At 40.2% G+C, this 26,875-nt stretch overlaps 1 protein-coding gene across 1 annotated transcript; it reads right to left on the reverse strand.

Moving 5' to 3' along the window:
- Positions 1-10,816: 10,816 nt before the first annotated feature.
- zbbx (zinc finger, B-box domain containing) lies at positions 10,817-22,710 on the reverse strand. The gene is made up of 6 exons (XM_041046600.1): positions 22,610-22,710; positions 21,139-21,272; positions 20,545-20,658; positions 12,558-12,648; positions 11,663-11,714; positions 10,817-10,902 (listed from the first exon to the last, which is right to left on the reverse strand). Exons 2-6 carry the CDS (start codon positions 21,201-21,203, stop codon positions 10,817-10,819), a joined length of 408 nt encoding a protein of 135 aa, XP_040902534.1. The 5' UTR covers positions 21,204-21,272; positions 22,610-22,710.
- Positions 22,711-26,875: the final 4,165 nt, after the last annotated feature.

Below are 26,875 nucleotides of genomic sequence, written 5' to 3' on the forward strand. Positions count from 1 at the left end.
GGGCACCTTCAGAGATCTTGTGAAGTTCATGGCCTCAATGGGTCAGAACTGTTTTGGCAACATGAGCGGGAACTATAGAGAAGTAGGCAGGTGGTTTTAAGGCTATGGGTGATCGGTGTACATCGCATGACCACGCTGACAGCACAAATCATGTAAACTGCCTTTACATTTGATCCCATTTTTTCATACAGATCTATTGACAAACTCTGCCCAATAACAAATTAGACATGGACCAATCCTCTTATTTTCTTTTTAAAAAATAATTTACATAGAATGTGATCAGCAGTATTTCCATAATTATGGACAAGAGGAAGCACACAGCATGAGCGCTGATTGAGTTTCTCTGCACTGTAGGTTCAATCCATTAATCTCTTCCATTAATCACCACTGACCATTAAGGCTGCTGAGGTCAACCCATCTGTTGAATGTGTGTGTGTGTGTGTCCTGTCCTTGAAGATGTGCAGCAAAAACACATAAACTAACATGGAGTCATGGAAATGTGGGAGACATTAAGAATAAGACAGATGCAGAGTTCAGACCAGGGTACAAAGCCACATTATAATTTTGGTCATTTCATGATGCATTTTCTTGCTAGTTTTCAATTCTTGTCACGCTGCCACTCACAGACTATAACAGACACTAGAAAGACTTTTTACAAAAGTTCAATAAAAAAAGATTGTTTCTCTTTCACATGTGCTGTTTCTTCTACTGGTGAATTGCTAGCTCTTTGTCACTCTCTCTGTTGTCATTTTTTAATAACCAATTTCTTTCACAGCCATCCAACCACAGAGGGCATCTGTGGTCATTATATATAATTCATTGGGAGTCTGAGCTGCAGCTTTGCTCCATATTGACATGTTGCCATGCAGAAAAGGGGGTGGGCAGTTGACAATACATAAAGCCTATGGCAAACAAAGCCTATCAGCATCTTTGTCAGTGGGCGACATAAGTAACAGTGGGGAACTGGCTTATGGTGTTTAGGTACCAACAAAATCTGTCAGTGGAAAAGATAAAAGGCTTACTTTCCTTAAGTACTGCTTTACTGAAGTGAAAACCAAAGACCATGTTTTCAACATCTAGTTGGTCTGTGATCTTGTTTTTGTATATGTGGACAAAAGACCATGTGGTTAAACCATTTAGACCAAAGGCCTGTCTTAAATCACTGATGGTTGAAAAAAATGCACTCTGCTATGGCATGTGACAGGGTAACTTTCAGATCCATACCCAGAACAATAGGTCAGACAATTTGACATCTCAGTTTTAACTTTTGGGTTACCACTCTGGATAGGATGCAAGGCCTTACATGCCCTAACAACATGTGATGAAAGTTTAGAATAGTTTTGTTATTTACAGTATGTGATGCAAGTCTCTGCGCAAATGTGCTTTGACAAAACCCTTCCCATAACAGAGAGCTGGGCTGACAACCATCCTGTGTCCACATCCCCACTGTACATGAGAGATGTGAACAGCAGGCTGGGATGATGACAGAGGGAGAACTTCGTGGTATCATTGGCTCTTTAAAAGCTCACAGCTGGCTGGTCACACCATCAGCTTAGCCCACGTCTGGTATGATCAACCACCTGATAAGTCTGGATTCATGAGTACTATCCTAATGTACTGTCATCCAGGCAGCATGGAACCCTCTTTTTGCAGTGTGTGCCCTGGATTAACTCAGTGTTGTGATGGCAGGTATGTGTGAGGTCCAATGATTTCTCTGTTGTTAGCCTCTGACAATGCCACTATGGGGAGATAAATCTGTCTACGCCCAGTCTGGCAAAGACAGAGACTTGTTCTTGACCTGAAATATCTCTGGTCTTATCAGTGATGAAAACAAGAGCAAAGCTCATTCAGAGACGCGTTGAATTAGTTCATTCATTATCTCATACGAGGGAACTTGCCTGTGGCCATGAAATCTTTAAGAATCAAATCTTTGTCTACAAACAGTCCTACAAGCCCGGAGACATCTCTTTTCCTCATCTTAACACCCTCTGATAGCAAATCTTTGCATCATGAGAAGTTTTAAACAGTACCACTGTGGAAGCAATCCTCCTTGCTGTGTTTCTGTGTTGGGCCTAAAATGGAACCTTGCAAGACCCCATAAGTTACTTCTGTTTTCTTTAAGGAGAAGTCAACCAGGGAAACTTGTGGACACTCAGATATGAGCTAAATCACTTTAGTACCATTCCAGAGAATCAACAGTCACACTTAGGTCTAGGAGAACTAGGGTTGCAAGCTTCTTTGATTCATTATTAATTCTTACATCATTCACCATTTCAAGCAAATCAAGGTTGTGGTTAGGGTCTGTATGTATGTACTATATAAGTATCTATTCACTGAGGACAAAGCCCTAGAAGAGACCAGGGGAAGGTGATCAGAAAGTACTCTTATAGCATGGCGAGAGGGCCACTGGACTTTGGGTTGCCTTAAATATTGCTCATTTATAAAAGATTTTATACCCCCTAAAACTAGATGCAGGATATAAAAGATGAAGACAATTAAAACTTTTTTTTTCACCAGCGCATTAAAGATCAGTTAACTAAGGAATTTAACCTACCAAGATCAGATTTTTTATATCTTCAGATAAGACATTTCCTGCTCACACATTCAAATAAGAATAGCCTTAAGAAATCTGACTCCTATAATGAACAATGAATGATAAAGATTCAAGAGAGAAGGCACACAAAGAGACCAGTAACCAATCTATAGAAAGCACTATCTAGTATGGACAGATTCTTTAGAGCCCCTTATATTTTTTCCCACACAAAGACATACATGTTGGAGGAACTGTGGAGAGGACTCTGCAAACAATACCCATATATATATATTGGAAATGTTCTCTCTTGGAAAACTTATGGAGGCAGATATTTCACTCATTTGACAAAATATTCAGCCTTCATCCACCCAGGGGCCCATTATTGGCCATCCTTGGGGCCATTCTGGAAGCAGTGATGAGAAGAAATAAGATACACTTACTTCATACACTTAGCAGCCAAAAAAGCAATAACACATTGCAGTTAGTAGTTAAAGAAATTTACATAATGAAGAAAATAACTTTCAAACTGAGACTGCAAAATACACAATTCACAGGCAGATGGTCACCTTGGCTAGAAGTGATGGAGGAGGCACAGAGCTAGGCACACTTGGGAAACTCTGGTGCTTCATTAGTTTGTACAGAGGATAGTTTATTGGTGATGTGAAAGGTAATTGCAGCAGTTAAAAATCTGTGATATGGTCTATATATTATTTTTGGTGTGTGTCACTTTTCTGTGTTTATACTCATTTATTAGGTAATTAATAGTTATGGACTAATGAGTAGAACCTTTAGAAAATGATGTAGTAACTGGAATATAGGTTTGTTTAACATTGTCCAATAAACCTAAAGTTGAAAAAAGTATCTACCTGTTGAAAAACTACTTTTTCTAAAATCTTACCTAAGAAAGGGAGGTTTTATATGGGTTGTTAGTTACTAAAAACTCTGGTCTTTGAAGCATTAGGGAAAGTGCCTGTGAACAATACTCTGAAAGCCAGTTTTAACAACAGCTTTAAAATAGGAGGTAGGTGTGGGGTCAAGCGAGCACGTAGAGAGTTTTAAGACCACCTTACTATTCACCTCTGTATCCACCAGAGCAAAAGAGTGCAACGTACATTGAAAAGGCTTTGTGTTATCTAAAACATTACACGAACTATAGTTCTGACTGATATTCATTATAATTGTTATCTCTAAAGTAGGCTTAAAATTTGCTGCACTTAGTATTTCAGAAATAATCACTGGATTTCTCACGCTGTCAGTGGTTGTAAAAAGAACTCTAGGGATGTTTTTTGGCTCTTATTTATGAGTTCAGAGAAGTGAGCCTGTCTGGCATTTCTCAGTACCTTATTATATTCTGAAAGGTGGTCACATAGGATATTATAGTGGATAGCAGATCTGGATTTGACTTTTCCACCATCTATGCTCAGCTTATCAACAATTTCTTTTAAGGCTGTTAACAGTCTATTTTTTCCTCTGCGAATTACATTTTAAAACATTTTTAAAACCATTTCTTTAGGAGCACAAAAAGGTCAACTGTTGTCCTTAATTTTGCATTAAACTTATTTACTAGGAAGTCAACAGATGAAGAGAGAGTTTGTAAGGGCAACACAGTTTTTTTTCTTTACAGTGAGTTCAGCATTAACCTGGAGCATTGACAAGTCAATGCAATAATGATATTATTGAGCCCTTCCTCTCTCTCTTTACAGTGGGGGTGAATGTTAAATAGTTTAATTTGACCAAAGGCGAGTGAGTTATTAATAAAAACGGGCTTGACACAATAGGCCAACATCATTTGATTTGATGCTGTGGGCGCAAACCTATCTAAGTGTTTGGATTCATTTCATTACAGAGTGCACATGCAGAGCAGCATCACACACCCAAGGCTACCATAATCATGCTAGTGGGCAAAGAAATCCCCACCGCGGGCATGTACATCAGCTCTGATGGGGCTCACGGGTTCAAGCCACCACACATTAGTATCAACCACAAGTGGAGCAGCTCTTTCTATACCAGGTCCAGGATGCTGTTCAGCAGCTGAACCAGGACGTCTGCCTTGCCTTTTTAGGGGGGAGAGGGAAAATAAAATTTCTCTCTGGGACTCCACAGCATGCAAGTAATAAAGGGCAAGCTTTGTGCTTCTCTTATGTGGTCAGGCTTTGTGTTTTTGCAGTCACAACACTCTGTCTATTATTTAACTATTCTAGAGCTCTTGTGGTCTCAAGTACTAAAAATAGGATGACTACAAAATTAAGAGATACTGTATAAAAACAAAGTTTATAAAGTGCCACCCAACACCTTTTTGTATCTAGCTTTTTATATATATGTGTGTGTGCGTGCATGTGTACATGTGTGCGTGTGTGTGTGTGAGAGAGAGAGAAATAGTGTGGGTGAGACAGGGTGGGTACAGTGAGATTTCATAATTTACTGAATTCACTGATTTGTTTTGATACATAATACCACACCCACCTGGTACTCCACACAGGTTAGACTAAATATGTGTGTTTGTGTGTGTGTGTGAGGCTGGACACATGAGCTGATGAGGCACTGATGAAAGCCCCAACACGGCGTACTGATGAAATTAATATTCTTTTTTGTCTTTCTGCCTCCCATTCTCTGTCTTTCCCTCCCTCATTCTTTCCAAGGCAAATGAAACAGGATTAGCAGAGGAGAGAGAGAGATGCCTGCGTCAGCTGCATGTGTATAATCCCCAGTTTCTATGTCCTGCCAAAATACACAGTTTTGTGTGTGTTATTGAATAAGAGTAGGCATGTGTGTGTCTGAAACTGAGAGTGAACTTCCACCCATGCATCACCAAGTACTGCAGTGAGGAGAGAAACAGAGATGAGCAGTGAGGAGATATACAGGAAAAGTGTTGTTCTGTGTGTTTTCACAGAGCTGTCTCAGTGTGTGTACTTTTTTTGTCTCTTTCAGAGTGTATAGCTTTGTTCCACCATGGTGGCTATCCAGTACATACTAGTGTTTTGACCCAACCAGACGTCAGGCAGCACATGGACATAAACACTGCACAAAGAGTTGTTTATATAATCTGAGCTACACTGCATTAAGGTTGGTCTATGGTGTGTTGTTTAGATATACACAAAAAAAGCGTCTGAAGCTACACAAGCAACTGTATATGCACACATACGGCCATGCACAAATGCACACACAAACATACAAACAACATTTTGACACGTAAATGTACGATGTATATTCACACAACCACATCCGTGCACACTCGCAGAGCGCACATCATAGAACAGTCAATCTCTTTGTCAGTACTCCTAGATGAAAATAATATCACCCAAGAAAACAATAACATGATAATAAGCTGGCAAAATCACACACAGGTTTTTTCCTGGGAGGGAAAAATCAGTGCAGCCAGCAGAAAACAGAAAACACACACAAGCCAAGAGTGCATGGAGTAACAACATAAAACATAGATACCAGCACACACACGAACAGAAGTCAGATACCATGAAGAAACACTGCGAAAGAAAATGAAAACATGCCTTCCCAACACAGTAAGAACAAAGTAAGAATAAAATCAGAGAAGTGAAAAATAACTCTGTGCTGGAAGGGACTTACACATCAGCTACTAAAGCATCATAGCTGAATATGACACATTTTTTAAAAAAGGTGGACTTCTTTATTGGCTTTAGTGGACTTCTTCTAATCCTTATCTTAGTCCTTGTTTCTACAACACTGGTGGTATGGCCCATAGAGTCACAATGGCCACGTACAATGTAAATTAGTGCTTCTGATGTCAACTAGACAACAAAATGTTTGGTAGTTGGTTAAAAAGCAATAGAAAAAAAACATGCACAGTGTGTGCTTAATGCCCCATGCTGTCTAGTTTAAATGTGAAGTGATTTTTATTTAATTCATAAATTAAGTAATTTTTAAAATATATACTTAAAGGGTTTTTTGACAACACAGCATATTCTATCTCATAAAGAGTATTTGGTATAGGTTTGGATAAATGAGTCTTCCCTGATAAAAATGCTTTCCATACAAATTTGGTTTAATAGGCCATTGCTCCATAAATGCAAGCCATTGTTTGAGAGTATGTGTGTGTGTGTGGTTGACTGTGTAAGCGTGGGTATATGTGGATACAGCTGCTTGTGTCCTGCTTTCTATTCCTAGTGCAGTGTGCATTATCAGCATACAGATCTGAGTGTGTTCATGTTTTCTCTACATCCATGCGTACACACTGGGTTTGGGAATTGCAGGTTTTGTGTAGATTTGTACCAACCAATGTCACCAACAGTCAAATTACAAGATATATTCTTGGCAGATGTACTGCAGAACCTTATTTGCCATTTTGTGGATCCAACACAAGCGTGCTGGCTTAATTAAACTCTCTGCCATTGACCTGCTGTCTTGTCTTTCTGTCTTTTCTTTGACTGAAGACTGCTGCTGCTGGTCTTAGGTTGACTGCTGCCTGAGGCCTGTTCTTTGTCTCAGTGTGTGTGTGATTGGGTCTTAATATGTGTGTGTGCGTGTGTGAGTGTAAGCTTTTGTGATCAAGGTATTTGCTAATGAGGGACATCCATTTTGTTATCAGGTAGCAAGATACAGCAAAAACTGCTACAGAACAGCACACACACACAGACCCACACATACATTCATAGTGTGTGTGTGTGCGCGTGTGTGTGTGTGTGTGTCGTTCTATAGTTGGGTGAACAAATTCTGGTTTTAAACCATCATCACATTCTGGCCAATCCTCACAGCTTCAAAGGGCTGTTTGATGGTTAAGGTTCAGGGTAGATTTAGGTTTAGGTTAGGGTTAGGCATTTAGTTGTGATGTTTAAGGTTCGGTTAAGGGCTTATGGAATACATTATGTCAATGAGCGTCCTCATAACTATAGAAAGACTAACGTGTGTGTGTGTGTGCGCACACGCATAATAAGTGAGATGGAGTGCAGAAGCAGAGAAAGGGGAAATAAGGTGAGAGGGTGAGATAAGTAGACATTGTAGTCAGGGATGCAAGAAATGCAAAAGAAAGAATGAGTGAAGCAGAATGGGATCAGAAGAGATATTATTGAAAGTATCTGTGAAAGAGAAAGAAAGACAGAGAAACAGACAGAAAGACAGAGACACAGAGGGGAGAGGAGATAAATTTGATGTATATGGGACCGTGCTCACCTGAATGGGGATCATTCTGTGGAACTTCAGTGCCCCCTTCTGGTGAAATTTGGCAAAGCAGCCAATGCAGTAGTTCTCTGTGCATTCTGAACAGATCTACGAAAACAGAAATACACAGTGCAGTAAGTCAGTGTGTGAATATGTGGAATAGGTGGATGTGAAGATGTGTTTGTTTATGTGTCTTAAGGAAGAATTCAATTAAAATATAGTTATTACGCATGTGAGTGTATGTACAAAATGTGGGTGTCCGTGTGCGTGTAACTACCTGCAATGACAGCCAGGACTCTAAGTGGTACTTGTTAAAGATTTAAACTTAAAACTGGATATCTTTTCCTCTCCTCTAACCTCAGCCTTGCCAAGTAAACTTTGACAAGTGGGATACATATTGAAATGGGTTCACTGGCAGGATGCTGCAAGGTTTGTGTGTGTGTCAGAGAGAGAGCAAGAGAAAGATTTGGAGGGAGTGCCTGTGTGTACATGTATGCATTTGTGCTAGGCTACGTGTTGTGTGGGTAAGTGAGTGAATGCATCTTTAGGGAGGTCATTATCATTTCTATCTGTGAGAATCTGGTCTTATTAGTGGAGAAAAGTCCTTGCATCAGCAAATGGGCCTAGAATGGGTGGACGGAGAACACAGTCGAGGTCAGGAGGAGTGGATACAGCGAATGAGAAGGCAGGGAGTTAGGAAGGGATGGCAGGAGGGAGAAAAAGACCAAAGATTCTTAAAATTCAAGAAACAACAAGAACTAAATAAACAGCCATTGTTCGTTTGGTTCGCTTCATTTGGCATGCAAGTTTGTTTTTCGTCATGGTTTCATCATGTCAAATTCAGAAAGTACAGCTTAGTGTGCTCTTTGAAGGAACAGAAAAATTACTACATACCTGCAGTGGAACTGTTTTTTGTGGCAGTATAATATATTTCTGGTTCTAATTACTTAGAACTTTCCTTCTTATTTGCATATCTTCTACTTTTTCACCTGTTTATGCATTGTTTATTGTAATAGATAATTGAACCAAAGAAGGCAATACAATAAACAAAACAATTCACAGTTCCATACAAATTTATTGTGGATTAACAGAGGTCTTACAGTGTAATTTTCTACCTGCAGATTCACCGATTTATCCTGCCCATTTCTTTTTACTCTGCTATCTCATCTTCTCTCCCTTTAGTTCTTTATTGTGTATTAAATAATACATGTATTTGCAACATTGTGTTAATTCCTTTTTGGCCTTATTTCTCACACATATCTGTGTGTGTGTGTGCGTGCGTGCATGTGCATGTGTACAGATGCGACATTGCCCTTTAATGGTCCCATAAAGCAGGGCCTCATTTCCCCTCTCAGGCCTGAGGATAAATTACAGCCAATCCCCAGGGACTAGGCATCCCTATCAGGCTGAAAGTGGCATATCACTGTGCTCTCCTGTGCAGCACAAAAGGAAATGAGGTCCTTTTTTTTGCCTGGATGACTGTGGAATACAGCACAAGGCTAGGCGCGCAGTGCGTGCATGTGCACACGTGATCTTGGTCGAGTCATAGTTTAAAGCGAGCCCAGATATGTATATGATCATGTTTGTGTGTGCATGTGTGTGTGCATTTGTGTGCTTAAGTGCAGTTCCAGACATAATGGCAGAGACAGAGCCGTAACGCTCTCCTATATTGCCATCATTACAGGGCACAAGGGCTATCCAAAATGTGTGTGTGTGCATGAGTGGACTGTGTGTATTTGTGTGTGCATTTAGCCTATGTGCTTGCCGAGACTACTATAAGCACTGCCATTTAGCCCATCACTATGGGGCACTGGGGGCACTGGGCCCATCATTGGACAGTTCAGCTCCATTATCATCAAATGCACTATCAAGCAAATTACCATGTTACATTTTAATACAATGTGCGTGTTGCACCTAAAATAAAACAAAGGGGGCAGAATAATGGTGGCTGTCAGCTGAATCATTCCAGCCCCTCCCTCTCCTTCATCCCCTCTATCAGTCTCTCTTTCTCCCCAATTTCTCTTGCTCTTAGTCTCACTGTCTCTCAGAAGCATCAGTGATTCAACACGAAACTCTGCTGGCTTCCAGGTCAGACATAGGATAGAAATTGCACGAGTAGTCGAGGATTTAAAAGGCGGGGATGTGGGAGTGGCTGGTCATCAAGCATGCGTTACTCAGCTCAGTTTGCCACAGTCCACTATACACACACACACACACACACTAAGGCTTTTCATTTCTCTCTCTCTCCCTCTTGTTCACACATACAGTTGCAGGCCGCAGTCCCTCCTCCTGAGAAGTAGTGGATGAAGAGCGAGAAAGAATAAACAATGGTGCCCTCAGAGGTCTCGAGTATCGATGAATGGATCCAGCTAAACTGTTATCAGTGCAAACACAAACACGCAGATAGACCAACAGATTGGACAGCGGTGGCACAGCGAGACAGAGGCAGAGAGGGAAGAGAGAAAGACAGACAAACACAATGGCAGGGGTGGAAAGAGAAGGACAGAATCAGGCAGGGATATGGCAGAGGGAAAAAGGGAGCGGTAGGAAGGATGACAGAAAAGTGTGACAGAGAAGGAAAGACAGATAAGCACATAATGCAAGAAGAAAGAGGGAAGGAGGATGGGAGATAGCAGGCATCTGGATGACAGTGGGAGATAACAGCTGATGCAGAAGTTTAAACACAACAGAAATATAGAAAAAGACAGAGGGCAGGGGAGGGGACAGTAAAGCGGCAGAAACAGATGAACAGATGGAGAGTGACAGGCTGAAAAAGATAGAGGGAAGGAGCACGGAAAAACACGAAGTGAGAGATCCAGTGTAGGTCAAGTTATTTGATCACTGGTGTTTTGAGCCACATGTAAATGTGTCAGTATCAGGGTCAGTTATCACTTCACAAATACACTTTTAATTCACATTTAATTCACATTTAATCTGAGGTTAGACCATGAAGATGTGACTTAGTGAAATCTGAGCCCTCAAAAAGATATGTTTCAACCTCAAAAAAACAAAGACTCCAAGTGGAATGATGTTTGTATTTTTTTGTTCAGTGAAAAAGCACCAATATTAAGAATTACAAGAATGTCAGTCATACAATGGCGTGTGTGTGTCTGTGTGTGTGTTTGTGTGCATACCAGTCCAGCGGTCTTGACTTCACACTGTCCACAGAGTGTTCCCCTCAGCCTGTTTCTTCTTGTCGTCCGAAGACCAATGGTAGGGGGCTGAGGTGCAGGTGGGGGCTGAGGTGGTGCTAAAAAGAGAACGTATACTTTATTAAACATTTGGCAAGAGGGTTTTATTTAACATCACTTACATTTAGAGCTATTTATGTAACTGAACACCTCCTTGCAGAGACAAACAGAGAAACTGTACAGTTTGTACAAGAACATTTTCGAAGAATCAGAGGTGCTTTGTGGTTTCTGTGCAAAAAAATATTAACATACTTATACAACTGGTTGGAATCTTAAGCCACTGTTATCACGTGTATTATGTAGTAAATAACGACAAAACACAAAGGATATATCCCCAGATATAGCCACAGCTGTAACTAATTTCATCCACCAAATACACTTCTTATGAAGTTGCATTTACTGTTGCTGTACATATTAAACAAATAATATCAGGACTTTTTGAAACACGCTGATTCAAGATGCGATTCTGTGCCTCAGGCATGTTCAAAACATTAATAATTCTGCCAAGGTTGGCTCCTGCTTAGAGAGATCAATCTTTAACAAAAGACCTCCACTGGCCCCTGTGATGGCAAGTATCCACCTTTCTGAAGTAACTGTAGGTAAGACACTGAGCCTCTCCCAGTTCCCAAGGTGGTGCTCTGTAGCTGCTCTTCAATGCTATTGGATCCTCAATGTGAAGGGTAGGAAGAATATCAGTACAAGGTAGTGTATCAAGAGATCAACAGCTCTTGAGTACACATCTGTGTGAAGTCTACCTGATAAAGGTAACCTACAGTTAAAGCCCAGGTTGTGGCTGTAAACTACTCACCTGTCAGTGGTTCATCCCTCAGTACTCGAATCTTTACCTTGCCTGCTGACAGCTGATGAGGAGAAAGGAAGAAACAAATTAGTGGTGACAGTCGTATAACCTCTTGGCTTTCTAAAACTCCTGTACAGGCTTTTTTGATAAAGTGTGTGTGTGTGTATGTGGGTGTGACTTGGTTTAACCTGAGTTTGTATATGTGTATATGGACTACTCTTATACTGCTTGCACTTTTACAATGCATTTTTAATGTGCAAACAAATAAATAAAAGCTTACTACATATGGGGTTCCTCAATTTCCAGTCTCTGTCATAAAATTAGTTAATTTACTCTTGAATATATCTCTTTACTGTTATGAAACTGTTGACCACAATAAGTAACTATAGCAACTTCTTGTCTCCTTCAGTGCACCATATAGTGGCATTTAGAAAGTCAGTGCTTTCAGGTTTGTATTTAGACTTTGACACAAATTATAACAGTCTACAATATGGTTAGCGTCTCTCAGTGATAATCCACATTGTTTTACAAGGAGAGATTTAATAATAGGAGCTGGCCACTGCTGAAATTAAAAAGCAGATTAAATCATTCTTGGTCTTTTTCACTCTGAAGCAGTAGTAAACTTCACAAAATGAGTTACTTTTCCCTAGTGTAAACTCAAAGACATTTGGGCTCCACCCCTGAGATCAATGGCAATAATTTCTCAATCTCATCTCAAACCATCCATGGTACCTAAGTAACATCAATATGCCATTGATATAATAACCTTATATCAATGGCATTTATGAATATATAGGTTAAAGTGACTGCATCAAGTTGACACAAACACAAGTGTGGGCTAATATACAGAGACAAAATCAACACATCATACACACATCTAAAGATGCACAGATTCCTTCTGTACCTTTTGGAGTCGGTTCTCTTTGTTCCTCTTGGTGCTGTTTGTTAGAGCATTGCCACATTGTCCAGACTTCCATCTAAACCCTCCTGAATGCCTAAACAGACAGAGAGACATAAGGAGAGAGAGTTTTTCTCTGGTAATTGTAAATCAACAGTCTTGAAATACACCCCCTTTGAATTTGACACGTATAGCTCATCTACAGTATCCTAGCTACAACTTCTAAAGGAAAAATGAAAAGAAAAGCAGTGTTTACATCTGTTTCAGTCCCTGATTTGATTTGTTCATGTTTGAACATTTTTGCTCTAAAGGGGGAAATATTTTCCATATCCACAAATGAAACAGTCATTCTGATAGATCTAGGTATGGGAGCTGAAAACATAACAGCTGAGGTCCTTCATTAACAATAATACAACAGTGGCATATATCAAAACACTCAAAGATACGTTTAGTCATTCTTCTAGGACACTATACAGTTTATACACTATATAAAGCATAGTGAATGGAGGTGATCGATGAATATCTTTACAGTTCAATATTAGCTGTAACAACCAGAACAATATCATTCTCAAATTGTATTAGACTTGGAAGATCATGCAAAAACTGCAATACAAACAACTTGCTATTCCTGTATTTCCAGTAAGATGAAAGTGAAGGCAATTTAATCATCTAAAGTAATTTAAAGTGCCAGGTTTTAAGTAGAGAAGGAACTAAAGTCAAGGAAAAGAAAATAATTTCAGCATGAAAAACATGTAACAGTACCCAGTAACTAAATCCTAACTCCCTCAGCCTAAATCCATAAAAAAAGAAATAATTTAGAAAATGACTTTGTTCCATTAAACCAAAAAGCGTGTTTACTCTATCACAACATGGTCCTCGTGTTGTTAAGCAGGGGAAAGTACTCTGCCACACACCTTTACATACACAAAAAAATTTGGCTTTGCCAATATAAAGCATAGATAATGGAGGTCTATTGAACATCGCACAACACAGGTAACAGGAATTATACCCACTAAAACATGAGCACACACAGACATAGATGTACATGCAAATAAAGAACATAAACCAAATGTGCACACCTATGCGTGCACATACACATACACTCATGCAGGGCGATCCTGTCAGTTGCAGAAAGTGAAGTAGTGGAGAGGAATTCTCATTTAGACGTGAGTTATTCATGCTCATGTTGTTGAATTATTTATGCTATTTATTTTGCTATTGTGATGTCTGGCTGTCTTTGAAAGAAGTTTATTTTGGATTGAGCTGGCAGCCTGTCAAGGCGCAGGAAGTCAGACTCTATTTGTGTGTGTGTGTGTGAGTGTCTTTCTGTATCTGTGTGTGTGTGTGTGTGTGTGTGTGTACATGTGATGGCAAGTGTTGCCAACACCCCTGACACTGTTGCTGTGCTGTGCTGACACTGAGGGTGGGCGTCAGGTAATCACCCTGGCCACATCACCTTGGCAACTGGACTGTCGCTAGGGGAGACAGTTGAGGCAAACCCCTGTCGGTGCAGGATGACAGGGTGTCCCCTCAGGACAAGGCAACCTGGAGAGATGAAGCATGTGTGTATCTGTGTGGACTTTGCATTAACAAAGATCTCATTGTCTAATCCACACAGACACACATGCAGGCACATCCACACATACATTATACATATGAGTAAACACACACACACACACATAGAATAGTGGCTTAAAGTTTAGAAACATACAGAGACAGACACATTCCCACACTCAGTGTTTCTCTGTCACACACACAAACACACACAAGACACACACACATCCATCTCAACCTAGTGCATTGATAGAGTGCCGCTGGTGGATGTCTCCAATCAGCACAACCACGTGTGTGTATGTGTGTGCGTGTGTGTGTGAGAGAGAGAGAGAAAGTGATTTTGTTGACTTCAGTCTATGCAAAGCCAGCAGCGCGGTGCGAATGACATGCAGTGACCTGACTATACCTGTTACACAGAGTAAACAGACACGCAGACACACACTACGATGACACATCGCTGTGCACCTTTCACTGTCTTGTGGACGGATAGAAGATGACAACTGCTGTGTCAAAACTTGCATACTGGAAACAAACACCACAACACCAAATGCCACCTCGTCAAAAAACATTTCTTCATCAAAGTCAAAGCAGAGGAAACACAGTGAGGAATGCTTCACATCAGCTTTTGGAGCACATTTTTCTAAATGATCTCTGGATATATTCCAACAAAAGGAGAGCAAACGGCAAGTGATTCAATGGTAACCCAAGGCAAACAACACCTGTCGTACCTGGACAGACTCAAACCTGACAAACACACGGACATACATACAAACACACACACAGCTATCAGCTTTAACTGACCCGTCTCACCCAAAGGGAGAACTGGCAACATCTGCGTCCTACATACACACACATACATGCAAATGCACACACACTTTAAAAGTCTAATGCCAAAGTAATTGTGTCTTCTCTCGATTCCCTCTCTCCCAGTGTGAGATGAGAGGACACGCCACAAATAGAGAGGGAGACCAGGAAAGAAATTTACCAAAGGCAAGACAGATTTAGAAACAAAATCCAATAAATACAAACATTAACACATTTTAGTCCAGCAGGAGCAGTGTCGGGTATCACATATGTACTCAAACAGGTGATAGGAGGAACCCAAAACAAATATATCAAACCAGTGCATATATAGACTAAAAAGAATGAGAATAAAGAAAGAGCCAACAGAAAGAGAAGCACAGCAAAGAGACAGCAAAGAAAGCAGGAAAAAGGGAACCTCAACTCTACTTTTAAATAAGGCAAGAGCTAGTGTCTGTAAGCCATGTAGGCCTAAAGACAAAGCTACATTAAATCTGCGACTCGGCAGGCCAAAACACAGAATGATGTACTGCATTTGCCCCAAGCTGCCGGTCTGGCTTTATTATCGCCTGTGTACTCTTCACAAACTGATTATATTGCACATCCTCTCAGCAAACTGAATTTGTTCGCCTATTCTTAGGGTGCGTACATGTGAGTGTGTGAGAGTGTAGCCCAAGTCTAAGACAAAGATGAACAATTCATCTACTCCGGGAGCTCTGAGATGTAAGAGACAAGCAGAGAGAGGGAAAACAGAGAGGTGCATAACACAGACACGCAGTACACTCCACAGCCTGAGAATAAATCACAGCTTGAAGATCTACTGTAAAGGCTTTTCAAAAGTACATTCGCATGTTCTGAGAGGAAAAAAACAGGTAAGGGAGGAAGCTTAGAGAAAATCCAGGTAACCTTCACATTATACACCAGAACACCTGATTAAACGCCAAACCCCCATCCTTGTCTGCTTTTTCCCATGTCAATCAGAGGAGAACTGATGAGCACTGTTTCCTCCATTTCATTAGAGGTGTACTAATTAATTGATTCAAACTGTTAAGCCAGGTTTCACATCTAAAAGACTGCTGCATCACTACACCCAGCTTTCAGCTAAAAGACAGGAGGGATGTGCAGCTACATTAATTTGAACTTCAGTTGTAAAAGCCTGAAAGGTCATGTGTATCTGTTTTATTTTAGTAGCCAATAATGTAATTTACTCCTTGACTGCTCCTCTGCAATCCGAGTTCACGTGTTGTCAGCTTCATCACATGTCCCACAAACTTTTCTTCTACCTTCCATCCTCTTCCAACAGACAGCAAATATACTACACAAACTGGGTTCGGAAAAACTGGTAACATACACAACACAACACAACCAATCATCTGATCCATGTCAAAGGACCCAAAGGACTTGCTGTAAATGACAGAGTCCCTGCTACCCCTCTTCATCTGTTCCCAGCAGTAGCACCAGGAATGAAAAAGGTGTTAAAATGTTCTTCTAGTGTGCTCTCCTTGACAACAGCTCTACACAGTCAAGACTGATTAGTGACACCACCGCACATGAAAACCAATCACCAGAGTATTACTAGTCAACAAAGGCCTGTCTGAAAAAAATGTTAACTAATTTTCTCTTCTAAACAGGAAAGTAAATTTCAGGGGGAAAAAAGAATCATTATAAATATTTTTTTTTTATATATTTTTTTATACCAGTTACCTCTAAGCCAAGTTTTATTCAGAGTACAGTATTTCATCTATTTACACTTTGTACCTGAGCCAGCTGAGTCTTTCTCCTACCTTCACATATTCCCTCTCGTATATGTACAAATTCTCGCTATAGCTTTCCCCCTCTTTCAAGCTGTATCACACACAAATGTAAAATATTTCTCAAGCTAGATAAAGATTATACCGTAATATTTCAGAGATATGTAGAGTTCAGTGTGTCTTTACTGATCAAGGAACACAAGGCGGACATAGCCAAAAAAGTGCAGTACCCTCTGTAGCCTGCAAAGTATTAAAACACACACACACACACACACACACAAACACCAGTTCCATTATTTATGGTGGGGTAGTATCAAAAATACACACTGGCAGCCACACACACATACACGTTGTGGTATCTTGGAGCTGGTGGAGCGGTAAATGTTGCAGTATTTCAGTGTGACAGGAAACACTGTGTTTATGTGCTTATCGTTTGTGCAGCCTGGACAAGATGGCCCTATCCCCATGCTGATGTATGGCTTCTTAATTAGGGTTAGGCCTCCACTGAGAAACAAAAAAGTATTCATACACTAGGACGCATAAACACACGTCTCCTAAAACATTAAATACGTTAACCTGTAATTATAATCTATAGTATGCATTTCCTTATGTGTGAGGATATATGAATTTGAACCAAGTGCATAATGTGGAAAGACCGGCTCTCATCACCTCTATGTCACTGATACTGTAACTAGCTGTACTATCTGTAAATGTATGTTTGAGTGCATGTGTGTATGTGTGTGTGTGTGTGTGTGTGTACCTTTTTCTGGCTGTTATTATTTGATGTAATATATGTACTCTGCTTCTCCCTAAAGCTGTCTCTGAGTTATGTGCTCATATATTGTGATATACATCCCTATTACACCGTTCTCCATAACTTCACATTGGGTACACATCCCTGAGTTATTAATGAAATGAGATGAAATGGGGTGAACTGGGACTAGAAAATAAAACAATCACATTAATAACCAGTGTTTTCTTTCATTCTGCAAATTAATTTCCTTCTAACACAGGCTGGGATGCTCCTCAATCTGAATTTGTTGGATAACAGTCATAGTAATGGACCAGGTACATACTCTGTAATGAAATGGGGAAAGAAAATGAATGCTATTGTGTGTGGGCTTGCACGTGTCTGTGTGTGTGAGTGAGCTATCCAATCCATTTTAAATGAATGCAAAGATGGGTATGTAAGAGTTTTACATCTTTAATAGTCTCATACACGCACAGAGACTCACGCAAAACAGCAATAGACCAGTATAAATTTGTTGCAGCATGTGTTAGTGTGCCTCTGTGTGTATGTGCCTGTGAATTATGTGTGCGCAGTCCCATTGTATTTAATATAATTCATTGATGCTTGATGCCCATGAATCGGTTACAGTAGATGTGGTCCTGTGACAGCCAATTCGTCACTGACATATATCTAAAATCACTTTACAGACACTATAAAGTATTTTATAAAAAAAAAGGGTACTTTTGTATCCTGCCCACTTTTGATCATCAAAACAAGATAACAGAAAAACATTGTCTCAAGTGAAAACATGGAAACAGTAAAGTGTTGGAGACAAGCAGAACAGTCTGTTGCTGTTGCTTATAATCAATTTGCCCAGTGACTCAGGCAATTTCATTATATGTAAAAGAGTAAAATAAATTCACCTCTAAGAGAACATGACCACAGTATGTTCCCATGATCTCACCAAGTTCAGACTAGACTTGTTTTGATTATGAATCAGTCTCTGTTAAATATGAAAAGCCCTCAGAAGTTACCAAGAGAGAGATAAACTATGAATTTGAGAGAAAAAAATAATTAGTTTTTGTATTGTGTAATTTTGTATTCTTTGACACAAGAGCACTTCTTTGCTTGCTTTATTTTTCCTTTTTTTCAGATGACAGACTAACAACTCAATTCCTATCTGAAGGGCAGCTGCTTGTGATCTGAATGCTCACTGAACTGTATCATGGGAATAACACACAGTTCACCTGTTCTGAAGAGTGATTTTTACGTGCCTGTGGAGCAGCACACAAAACTGTGTAATTCCTGCCTTTATCATTGCCTTATCCTCTCAAAATTAGATAAATATTTGATAAGCATTTATAGAAATAAATATAAGCATTTGCTGGCTAACAGTGCACATGTTGGACCAGAAAATCTGTAAGCCTCTGTAAATCTCCCACAATTACTCCAAAGAGTTGTGACGGTTAATATATGGTATACTGCAAACAAATTTAAGGCTTATTGAAAATATTGAAAATATAACAATTACAGTGGCAAAACAAAAGCATATCAAGAGCAATACACTGCAGACAGGTACAATCAGAACTTGTAGTTTTGATTACGATTTGGAAAAGTAAGGAAAGACAAACTAAAAAGAAATATACTTGGGTCAATACTTGTCACGTGTTAGTAATTTTATTACTTTTATTTTAAAACTTGTTTTTATATCAAAGGATTTTCCTTTTACTCCTTGATTTTACTGTTGTTTATTCTTGTGTCATCCGTCTGTGCTCAAGAAACCCTGCCATTACTGTCTTTAACTTGTGGGTAACATTGTTGCCCATTGATTGTAGTAAATGGAAAATATGAGTAACGCTGGATACAAGTTGTTAGGACCAATTGTCCAGTGACCAAGTGGCTCCACTGACCTTTAGAACAGTCCACTATGTGGGCATGAGTTTACTTTATCTATGAGTGGCTTTTTTAGTTCTCTGACTGCTCCTTTTTTCCTTCCATGGCAAACTTTTGTTGACCTTTACAGGTAGAGAAGCCATTGACCTCCCCCCCTCACTCTCATTTAGTCTCCTCCTCCATCTATTACACAGCGTCTCAACGTTCTTTGCTCTTTTGCAGCTGTTACAGCCCCCCCCCCCCCCCCCCCCCCCTCCCCCCCCCCCAGAAGAGGAAGTCTGGACTTGATGTTTAGAAACTCTGCTGTATAGAATTTATCCCAGCAGTTCTCTTTACCTTTTAGTTCTTCCTCTTCCCTTTTTGTGTTCTGTCATCCCTCCCTTTAGCTGCTGTAATTCCTGGACTCCCTCCATCTCTTTTCATGTCTGTTACAGCTCATCACAACTCCTCAGTAGATTCATATGGCTACAGACTTCATAACTGTTCTGCCTTTGTCAAATACCTATTTTGTTATGATTTAAAGTGGAAGTGGAATAGAAACAAAAGTGCTTTTGGTTTTGAAAAACATGACAGAGAAGTATGAAAAATCTGTTGAAGATGTTTTATGAAAGTGACAGGCAAGGACAACAAAACTAACTTATTCTTAACTTATTCCTAACTTTGTTACACATCTCTGTCACAACCACTACTGACTATACAGTCGTGTTCTTAATTAATTTCATGTTCTTTAAATAAAACACAATTTATGATTTTGTGTGAAAATGTTATTACTATAGTAATTTTCAAGCAGACACTGACTCTTACTATAACGAAGATAACGAGCACACGGTGAATCACATACTGTGTATATTCAAGTTCTCTGGACAGTCAGACAGAGTGGCAGATGAACAGCTCCATCCTCAGAGCCATGTCGCTAGTGGGGTTTATAACATGAAATCCCACACAAGCCAAAACACAACAAACTAATAACACATCATGGAGTGCAGACAACAAAAGAAGCAGTAAAATTATCCGTGCAGGATGATGAAACTTGAGTATAAGTCTCACCCTTCTGTGTTTTCAGTTACAGCTTACCATCCTCTCTTTTTCTCACCTCTCTCCTTTTTTTAACTCACCCTTTCTCCTTCTCCTGCCTGCTGCTTTCTACTGTCTTACTTCCATTCTTCCATACCTTCTGACTTAAGCCTGCCTGCACCCCCACCCCACCCCACCCCTCCCTCTCCTCCCTCTTTCCTTTCTCGTACACTGTGATACTGATACTCACCCTCTCTCCTCCTTCTCTTTACTCATGCTCTCTTTCAGCTGTTGCAGTTTCTCCTCCATCTCTTTGCTCTCCTGGGCCAGAGTCACAGTCTCCATCTGCAGTTCTTGCAGGTTCCTGTGGCAACATACACACACACTCACAGGTATGCAATCAATCAACCACAATCAATCATACAAATGACCTACTCCGTCGGATTGGACAGCCAGGCTTTCATCAATATGTTCAATTCATCTACTGCACTCGTTGATCCCTGTTGCAATGACTGATCAATACTTTAATCAATTAGTCACTGGATCAGGGTACCACCAAGCCAGACATCAATTCAGTCAATTACCCGTTGGCAAATGAGAAACTACAGTATGACATCGGACTCTGTTTTGCACTGGGCATTATGAAAATTACAAGTACAGTGCACTGAAAACTATCAGAATCCAGGTCACAAGGTTTATCTTACCAGAAACTCCATTTTGTGAAATACCTATTCTCAGGACAGAATTTAAATAGGAACAGATGGAAACAGTATGGCAACCAAGTAACCCTAATGGGCTTCTACCAAATGCCTTAAATCACATTATTGATCTTATCTCATCTTACCTGGCATTAAGTTTGACGGATTTGGCCTTGTTGTTAGGAAGCACCACAAAGTCATTTAAATTCATGTCTCTTCCTTCTGGGATCTCAGGTATTCCTCCAGCGTTTTGCGCTGTGCTTTTTACAAAGAGTCTCTTCTGCAATAAAAACCAACAGTAATGGCATAAAACTGGCTATCACGCTGGGCCCATGCTAAATCACACACCGCCATAAACGAATACTGCTGCAATGAAATGAGCAAAATAGCAGGGACAGATTTGCTCAAATGTACAAGAGGCAGTTAAAACAAGCAATCCACTGTGTTTAAATTGTATCTGGCAGACTTATGCCTTTGACAAACCGCTGGCAACTCTTTAAAGCAGTAAAAGCCAATTACGGAAATTAGCCAGCAACGCAGATATAATATATTGTTATAATAACGAGACAGTCACACCTGCTAGCAACTCAGGGGATAGCAGGGTGACATTAGTTGAGGGTGATTAGCTACTGTAAGTTTTGCTCTAGGTGGGTCACCAAAGAACTTCAACAAAGAACCTGTCATTTCACCCGCTGAAGAACCCTAAATGAAACTTTTGCCCACCAGATTGTAAAACAAAGTCAGCTCGCATGAGAGATAACTAACAGGCCTTTTTCACAGGACTGTTTTTTACTTGTGACAACAGGAAATCCAGGTGCAAGTAATAACTTTTAAGTACCCACTGAAACTTTATCAGTAAACCATTACCCATAATACCAGGGAAAAACTGAACACGATGCAGCCTTGATTAGTATTATTAATCACACCTGTGCTTTTCCTGCCATGACCTGAAATTGTGTATTGTACACACTTAGGTGACAGACACACTATGGCATACTGAAGCTTTTACTTCTTGACAGCAGCAGCTTTTTAACAATACAGTGACTCCAGGTGAGGAAACCACATAGGACATCCTTAGTTTTTTTTTTTAAGGCAACAGTGGGTGAAAATATATCATTGAGTGCCTAGTTCACACCTGTAGGTCATTTGTTTTGGTCAAAACCAAGAAGGTGTATGCAAAAAAAACCGCTATATATATATATATATATATATATATATATATATATATATAGGGAGAGAGAGAGAGAGAGCTTCGAATTTCGAGTCCATTATAGCAAATGCTAATATTTGACCATGACTAGAACAGATCGAGATAGCGTTAGCCAAAACTAAGGTTAATGCTAACGGCCGCTTTTCTAGCATTTACCAGGAAGAAGTCAATTTAAAGAAGCATTTGAATAAAGCGGAAGCTACTTGTAACTCACCTGTGAGGTTTCAGCAACTGTATAGTGAAGGTGACACACCCAGGAATAAAGAAAGCGTTTATTAGCTGAAAGCTAATAAAGCTGAAAGCTAATAAACGTGAAGCTAACTAAGATTTGTTAAGTGAACATAACGTAACGTAACGTAACAGCACATTAACTTCAACGTACACACTGCGGAGGATATCTAATTTACCTTAATCTCTCCTTGGTTTACTAGCTTGTGATGGCGCAATCAACCTTTCACTTCACAGTTTAGCACAATCTACTGTCTGTAAAATAAAACGAGTATTTAAGTATTTGACGACAGCATGCGCCCCTGAGCTCAGAGCGTTTGTGTTGGGCTACTGTTACTATGACAACCAACGCCTCTCTCGCTCTCTCTCGCGACAGCCCTGCAGCCCTGCGAGTTTACCGTAAATAGGTTTTGTTTCACCGTGTTTGTGGTTTGTTGTTATGAACTTTTCCCTGCCTGAATTTGTTGGCTACACTTCAAGTTTTAAAAAAAGAATTATAATAGTATGCCTTTGTTTGTTCAGGGAATAAACATCGGATTCAAAGACATCAAGTCCCCTATTGCCTGGGTAATCATGGGCAGCGGGAATTCCCTACTAATTAAAATCCTCACAGCATCAAGATAAATTTTATAGCTCTGATTAGAGCTTTGAACTCTCATTCTTTTTTCTTTCTTTTTTTTCCAACAGACTTAAGAGTTGTCTTTAGTCATGCAAGATGATGTTGTATAGATCTTTCATGTTGACAAACATTAGAGATCAGAAGCAAAATCATTTCCCATTAGCCCCATAAGATAAATGTGCTGGAATGAATTTGATAACACCAAAGTGAGGGATATAATGTTTGTGTGTATGCACAAGAGTACTTATGTTTATTTACAGGAAAACTGAGCAACTTTGTATCTGTTAATTTGATAAAAGTATACACTGTATATACAAGGAAAGGGAAATCTTAATTTTGACAGTCAAAGGGGAATAGACGAGAAACAAGAAATAACGGTCTATACTACTGAGGGATCTATACTTATTGATGAACATCTTAAAAGTTCTGTTTAAATTTTCACATTTAGATAATGTGGGCTACTACCAAATAATTACACTTGGACCATTTTCTTTATGAATATGATAATTACCAAGAAAAATTAACACCTGAATTACAAAAAAACAAACAAAAAAAAACTGTTATGCGACATGTAAATAAAATATTACTACATAACACATTAATGGGAGATGCTTGCCTTGACCAGTCCACAAAAGTCACAACAGCAATCAACAGCAAAGATCAGACAAGTGATAGTTTGATACTTGAGAAGGAGTATTGATATAAATACTTTCAAGTCCATTATGATTCCATTATTGATTCATGTTTCTTTGTAGTTTTCTTGCATACATGCCTACATATGTGCCGATCAAAGGAGACTAGAAATCCAGTGTGTGTGTGTGTGTGTGTGTGCATGCGCATGTTTGTCTGCCAGTCCCATAACAGTGTAGCTAGGCAGTCATCCATCCAGCCCTCATCTGTATTCCAGGACAAAAGAAACTGTTTGACGTTACTGCAAAAGCACTCTTCTTCTGCAGGCCATGCCCGTTCCCTTACCCTCATCTCTATCCCTCCTTGCCATCCTCCCTACCAAACCACAGGACAATTATGGCTCAGCAAGCACTGAACACACCTCCACCTCATTCCTAAATCCTGCGTTCTCTCTCTCCCTCTCCCTCTTTTGTCTGTCTCACTCTCTTACTACATTGTTGGCATATGACCTATTGCTCCTGCCATCAGGGAAGTGTGGGTGTATGACTTATTGAGCGTGTCTGTGTGTGTGTATGAGTGTGGATGGTCATTTAGGGTCGTGACCCTCCAGCTGGATTCTGTCTCTGCTGCTAAACAGTGACTCTCTCCCTCTCTGCTTCTCTGCCTCTTTGCCTCTCTCCCTCTCTCAGCTCTGCCTGCATAGACAGCAGGGCGTGCAGCAGCATACCGATAAGAGGACGAGTGAGGAGAAGCGAGAGTGAAGGAGTAAGAGAGGGAGCGAGGGATGGAGAAATGAAGGTTGGTGGGGAGGAGGACATAGCAAGGGGGCCAGAAGGCACATGGAAAAGCCAAGCAAGAGGAAGAACAAGAACAAGAGAGCGACAGAATGCATGAAAGGAGGGGTACAACAGCAGAGCATTTGCAGGAAAAGGACAAACGTTGCGCTGTGAAATGTCAGGGCTATTTAATTCATTAGGAGGCAATGATTATGGCGCTGTACTGAATGTCATCTGCTGGGTTAAACCTTCCTCGGCGGCCTCATGCTGGATATATATTGACTGTTTGGCAATGGTTGGAAACCTTTTAGCGATGACAAAGAGGCAGCAACAAGCAGAGGGAAAGAAGAGAGAAAGTAGTCAGCAAGCTAGAATCAACATCATTTTTTGTAAGTCCTGGTATGCAGGGGGGACATAATTCCAGGAGTATATTGATGAAATAATGGAGAAATTGTTAAATAACCTTGAGAAAAGTGGTTAGGAGCTTTCATGCATCCATCTCCCATACCTACTTATTCCTGTTCAGAGTCACAGGGGGCTGGAGACTATCTGCATGCACAAATGGAGGGGAAGCAGGTCACCTGTCCATCACAGGATTAACACCAGGCAAATGCATTTATACTCGCAATTTTAATCTTCTAGTTCAGCTGATCTCCATGTCTTTGGACTGTTGGGGGGAACCAGAGCAAGCAACAGAAAGATGGGAAGAACATTAATTGGGAAACAGCTGGCCCATGATGCCAACCCTTCTCGCTTTGACTGTCAAGCAACGCTGTTAGTCACTGAGCGGCTGTGTTGCCCTTCACTGAAAATTAATAGTAGAGAAATCATTTCACCTCATACAAATTGGATCCTGACCTGAAATTATCTCACCAAATCAAACTAAATTGCTCTGAAGTGAAAAGAATGTATGATGTTTTAATTGAAGCCAACAGAAATCTACCTGCTGAAATTAACCTCCGAGTAAGTGAAACAGTTTGAGGAACTAGTGAAGCTGGCAAGAGAAAACATTATACCAACACAAAGACAAGAAAAGGTTTAAAAAAAAAAGGTAAAAAAAAAAAAAACTAAAAGAATTAAAAGCTTGAAGCTCACACATTGCAATACAGCTTAATAATGCAAACAAATGATTAAAATCAGGGTTTTCTCTAGGTTCATTTGGGATAACCTAAGTACACAACCCAACAAAGTGTATAACATAGGTCTAGCTGTTTTTGGACATTTTAATGCAGAAAAGTTATATATTATAACTTTGATGGAAGGATTTGAAGCTCTATCTAGTAAATCAGTTGTGCTGAGATAGAGTGAGATGAGATGTGTTATGCTGCTTTGTCCTGAGGTCCTTTGTTGCTACATGTAGGTTGTAATTTAATTTTTATAACTATAAAATTCAGTCTTTTAATGAAGCGATACAGTTCACACTGAACTGTGGGCAAATATAATGTTCATTTTGAAATAGTACACCAACTCTCAACATGATTTAGCCAATTAAAAACAGGGACTAGAGTATCTGTTTTCTGGTAAAACGCTGCTCTCTGGTTGATGTTGTTGCTCTGTACTGAATGCTCACTGCCATCGCAGTGCCCCTTCGTTAAAATCCAGGATATTCTTAATTTCTTGCAATAGATGTTTCAAGGGCTGCGACCTTAATTTACTGTCACTGTGGAACATCGAGCAGCAGGGCCCTTCCTCTGAAAATAATGAGATTCCTTCTCGCTGATGTTTCATCACTGAAAAATCCCTCTCAGGCCATGACAGTGAAGAGAGGTAGGCTACTCAGTGGACATGCCTGTCTAAAAGATGTGAGCTATATGATGAAGAGGTCGACAGGCAAGAGCAGAAAGATGAAAAGGAATCATTGCCTTCACTGTAGGTCCATGTTTGATGAGAACATGGACAGGAATACTTGTGTGATTAGCTGGTGTGTAAACACTGATATACTGTAAAAAAAAAAAAAAAGGAGAATAAGAGTATTTGGCAGAGAGACTGACCAACAGAGAGTGAGGAGGTGACTGTATAGATTGAAAGGAAGATAGGAAATTAGAGAGGAAGAACAAAAGTGGAGCGAGAGGGAGTAAGCGATAAAGAGAGATGCATCATGAGTGAAAGAGAGAGCAACAGAGCGAGGAGGATATCAGGGTGTCAGGAACTGATTGCCAGCCAGTCACTGGATGTCACTGAGAAAGAGACAGAGAGGTAATGAGAGCTCTGGTCGAGGGGAGGGAGGCCAGAGGGCTGGACGCAAAGGCCAAGTGAGAAATTGAGAGGTTGAGTGTGGGGGGGTGGATGAGTGTGAGAGATGAAGGTGGAAGAGAGGGAGGAGCACTGGGGAATGCACGTGAGTGGCTCTTCATCATGTGGAGTAGCTTAAGCTGAGGGCTCTGTGTCACACCCCCAGACATTCACACAAACACACACAC

This window comes from Toxotes jaculatrix, chromosome 9 (genome assembly GCF_017976425.1).
Source record: "Toxotes jaculatrix isolate fToxJac2 chromosome 9, fToxJac2.pri, whole genome shotgun sequence".
Lineage (NCBI taxonomy): Eukaryota > Metazoa > Chordata > Actinopteri > Toxotidae > Toxotes > Toxotes jaculatrix.

Excerpts from the sequence above, each read along its gene's own strand:
- zbbx (XM_041046600.1), bottom strand. The coding sequence starts at position 21,203 with ATGAATTTAAATGACTTTGTGGTGCTTCCTAACAACAAGGCCAAATCC. Across the intron at positions 11,715-12,557 it reads AAGAGAACCGACTCCAAAAG|CTGTCAGCAGGCAAGGTAAA; the intron begins GTACAGAAGGAA and ends TCTCCTCATCAG. Across the intron at positions 10,903-11,662 it reads GAGGGATGAACCACTGACAG|CCCCCACCTGCACCTCAGCC; the intron begins GTGAGTAGTTTA and ends GCACCACCTCAG.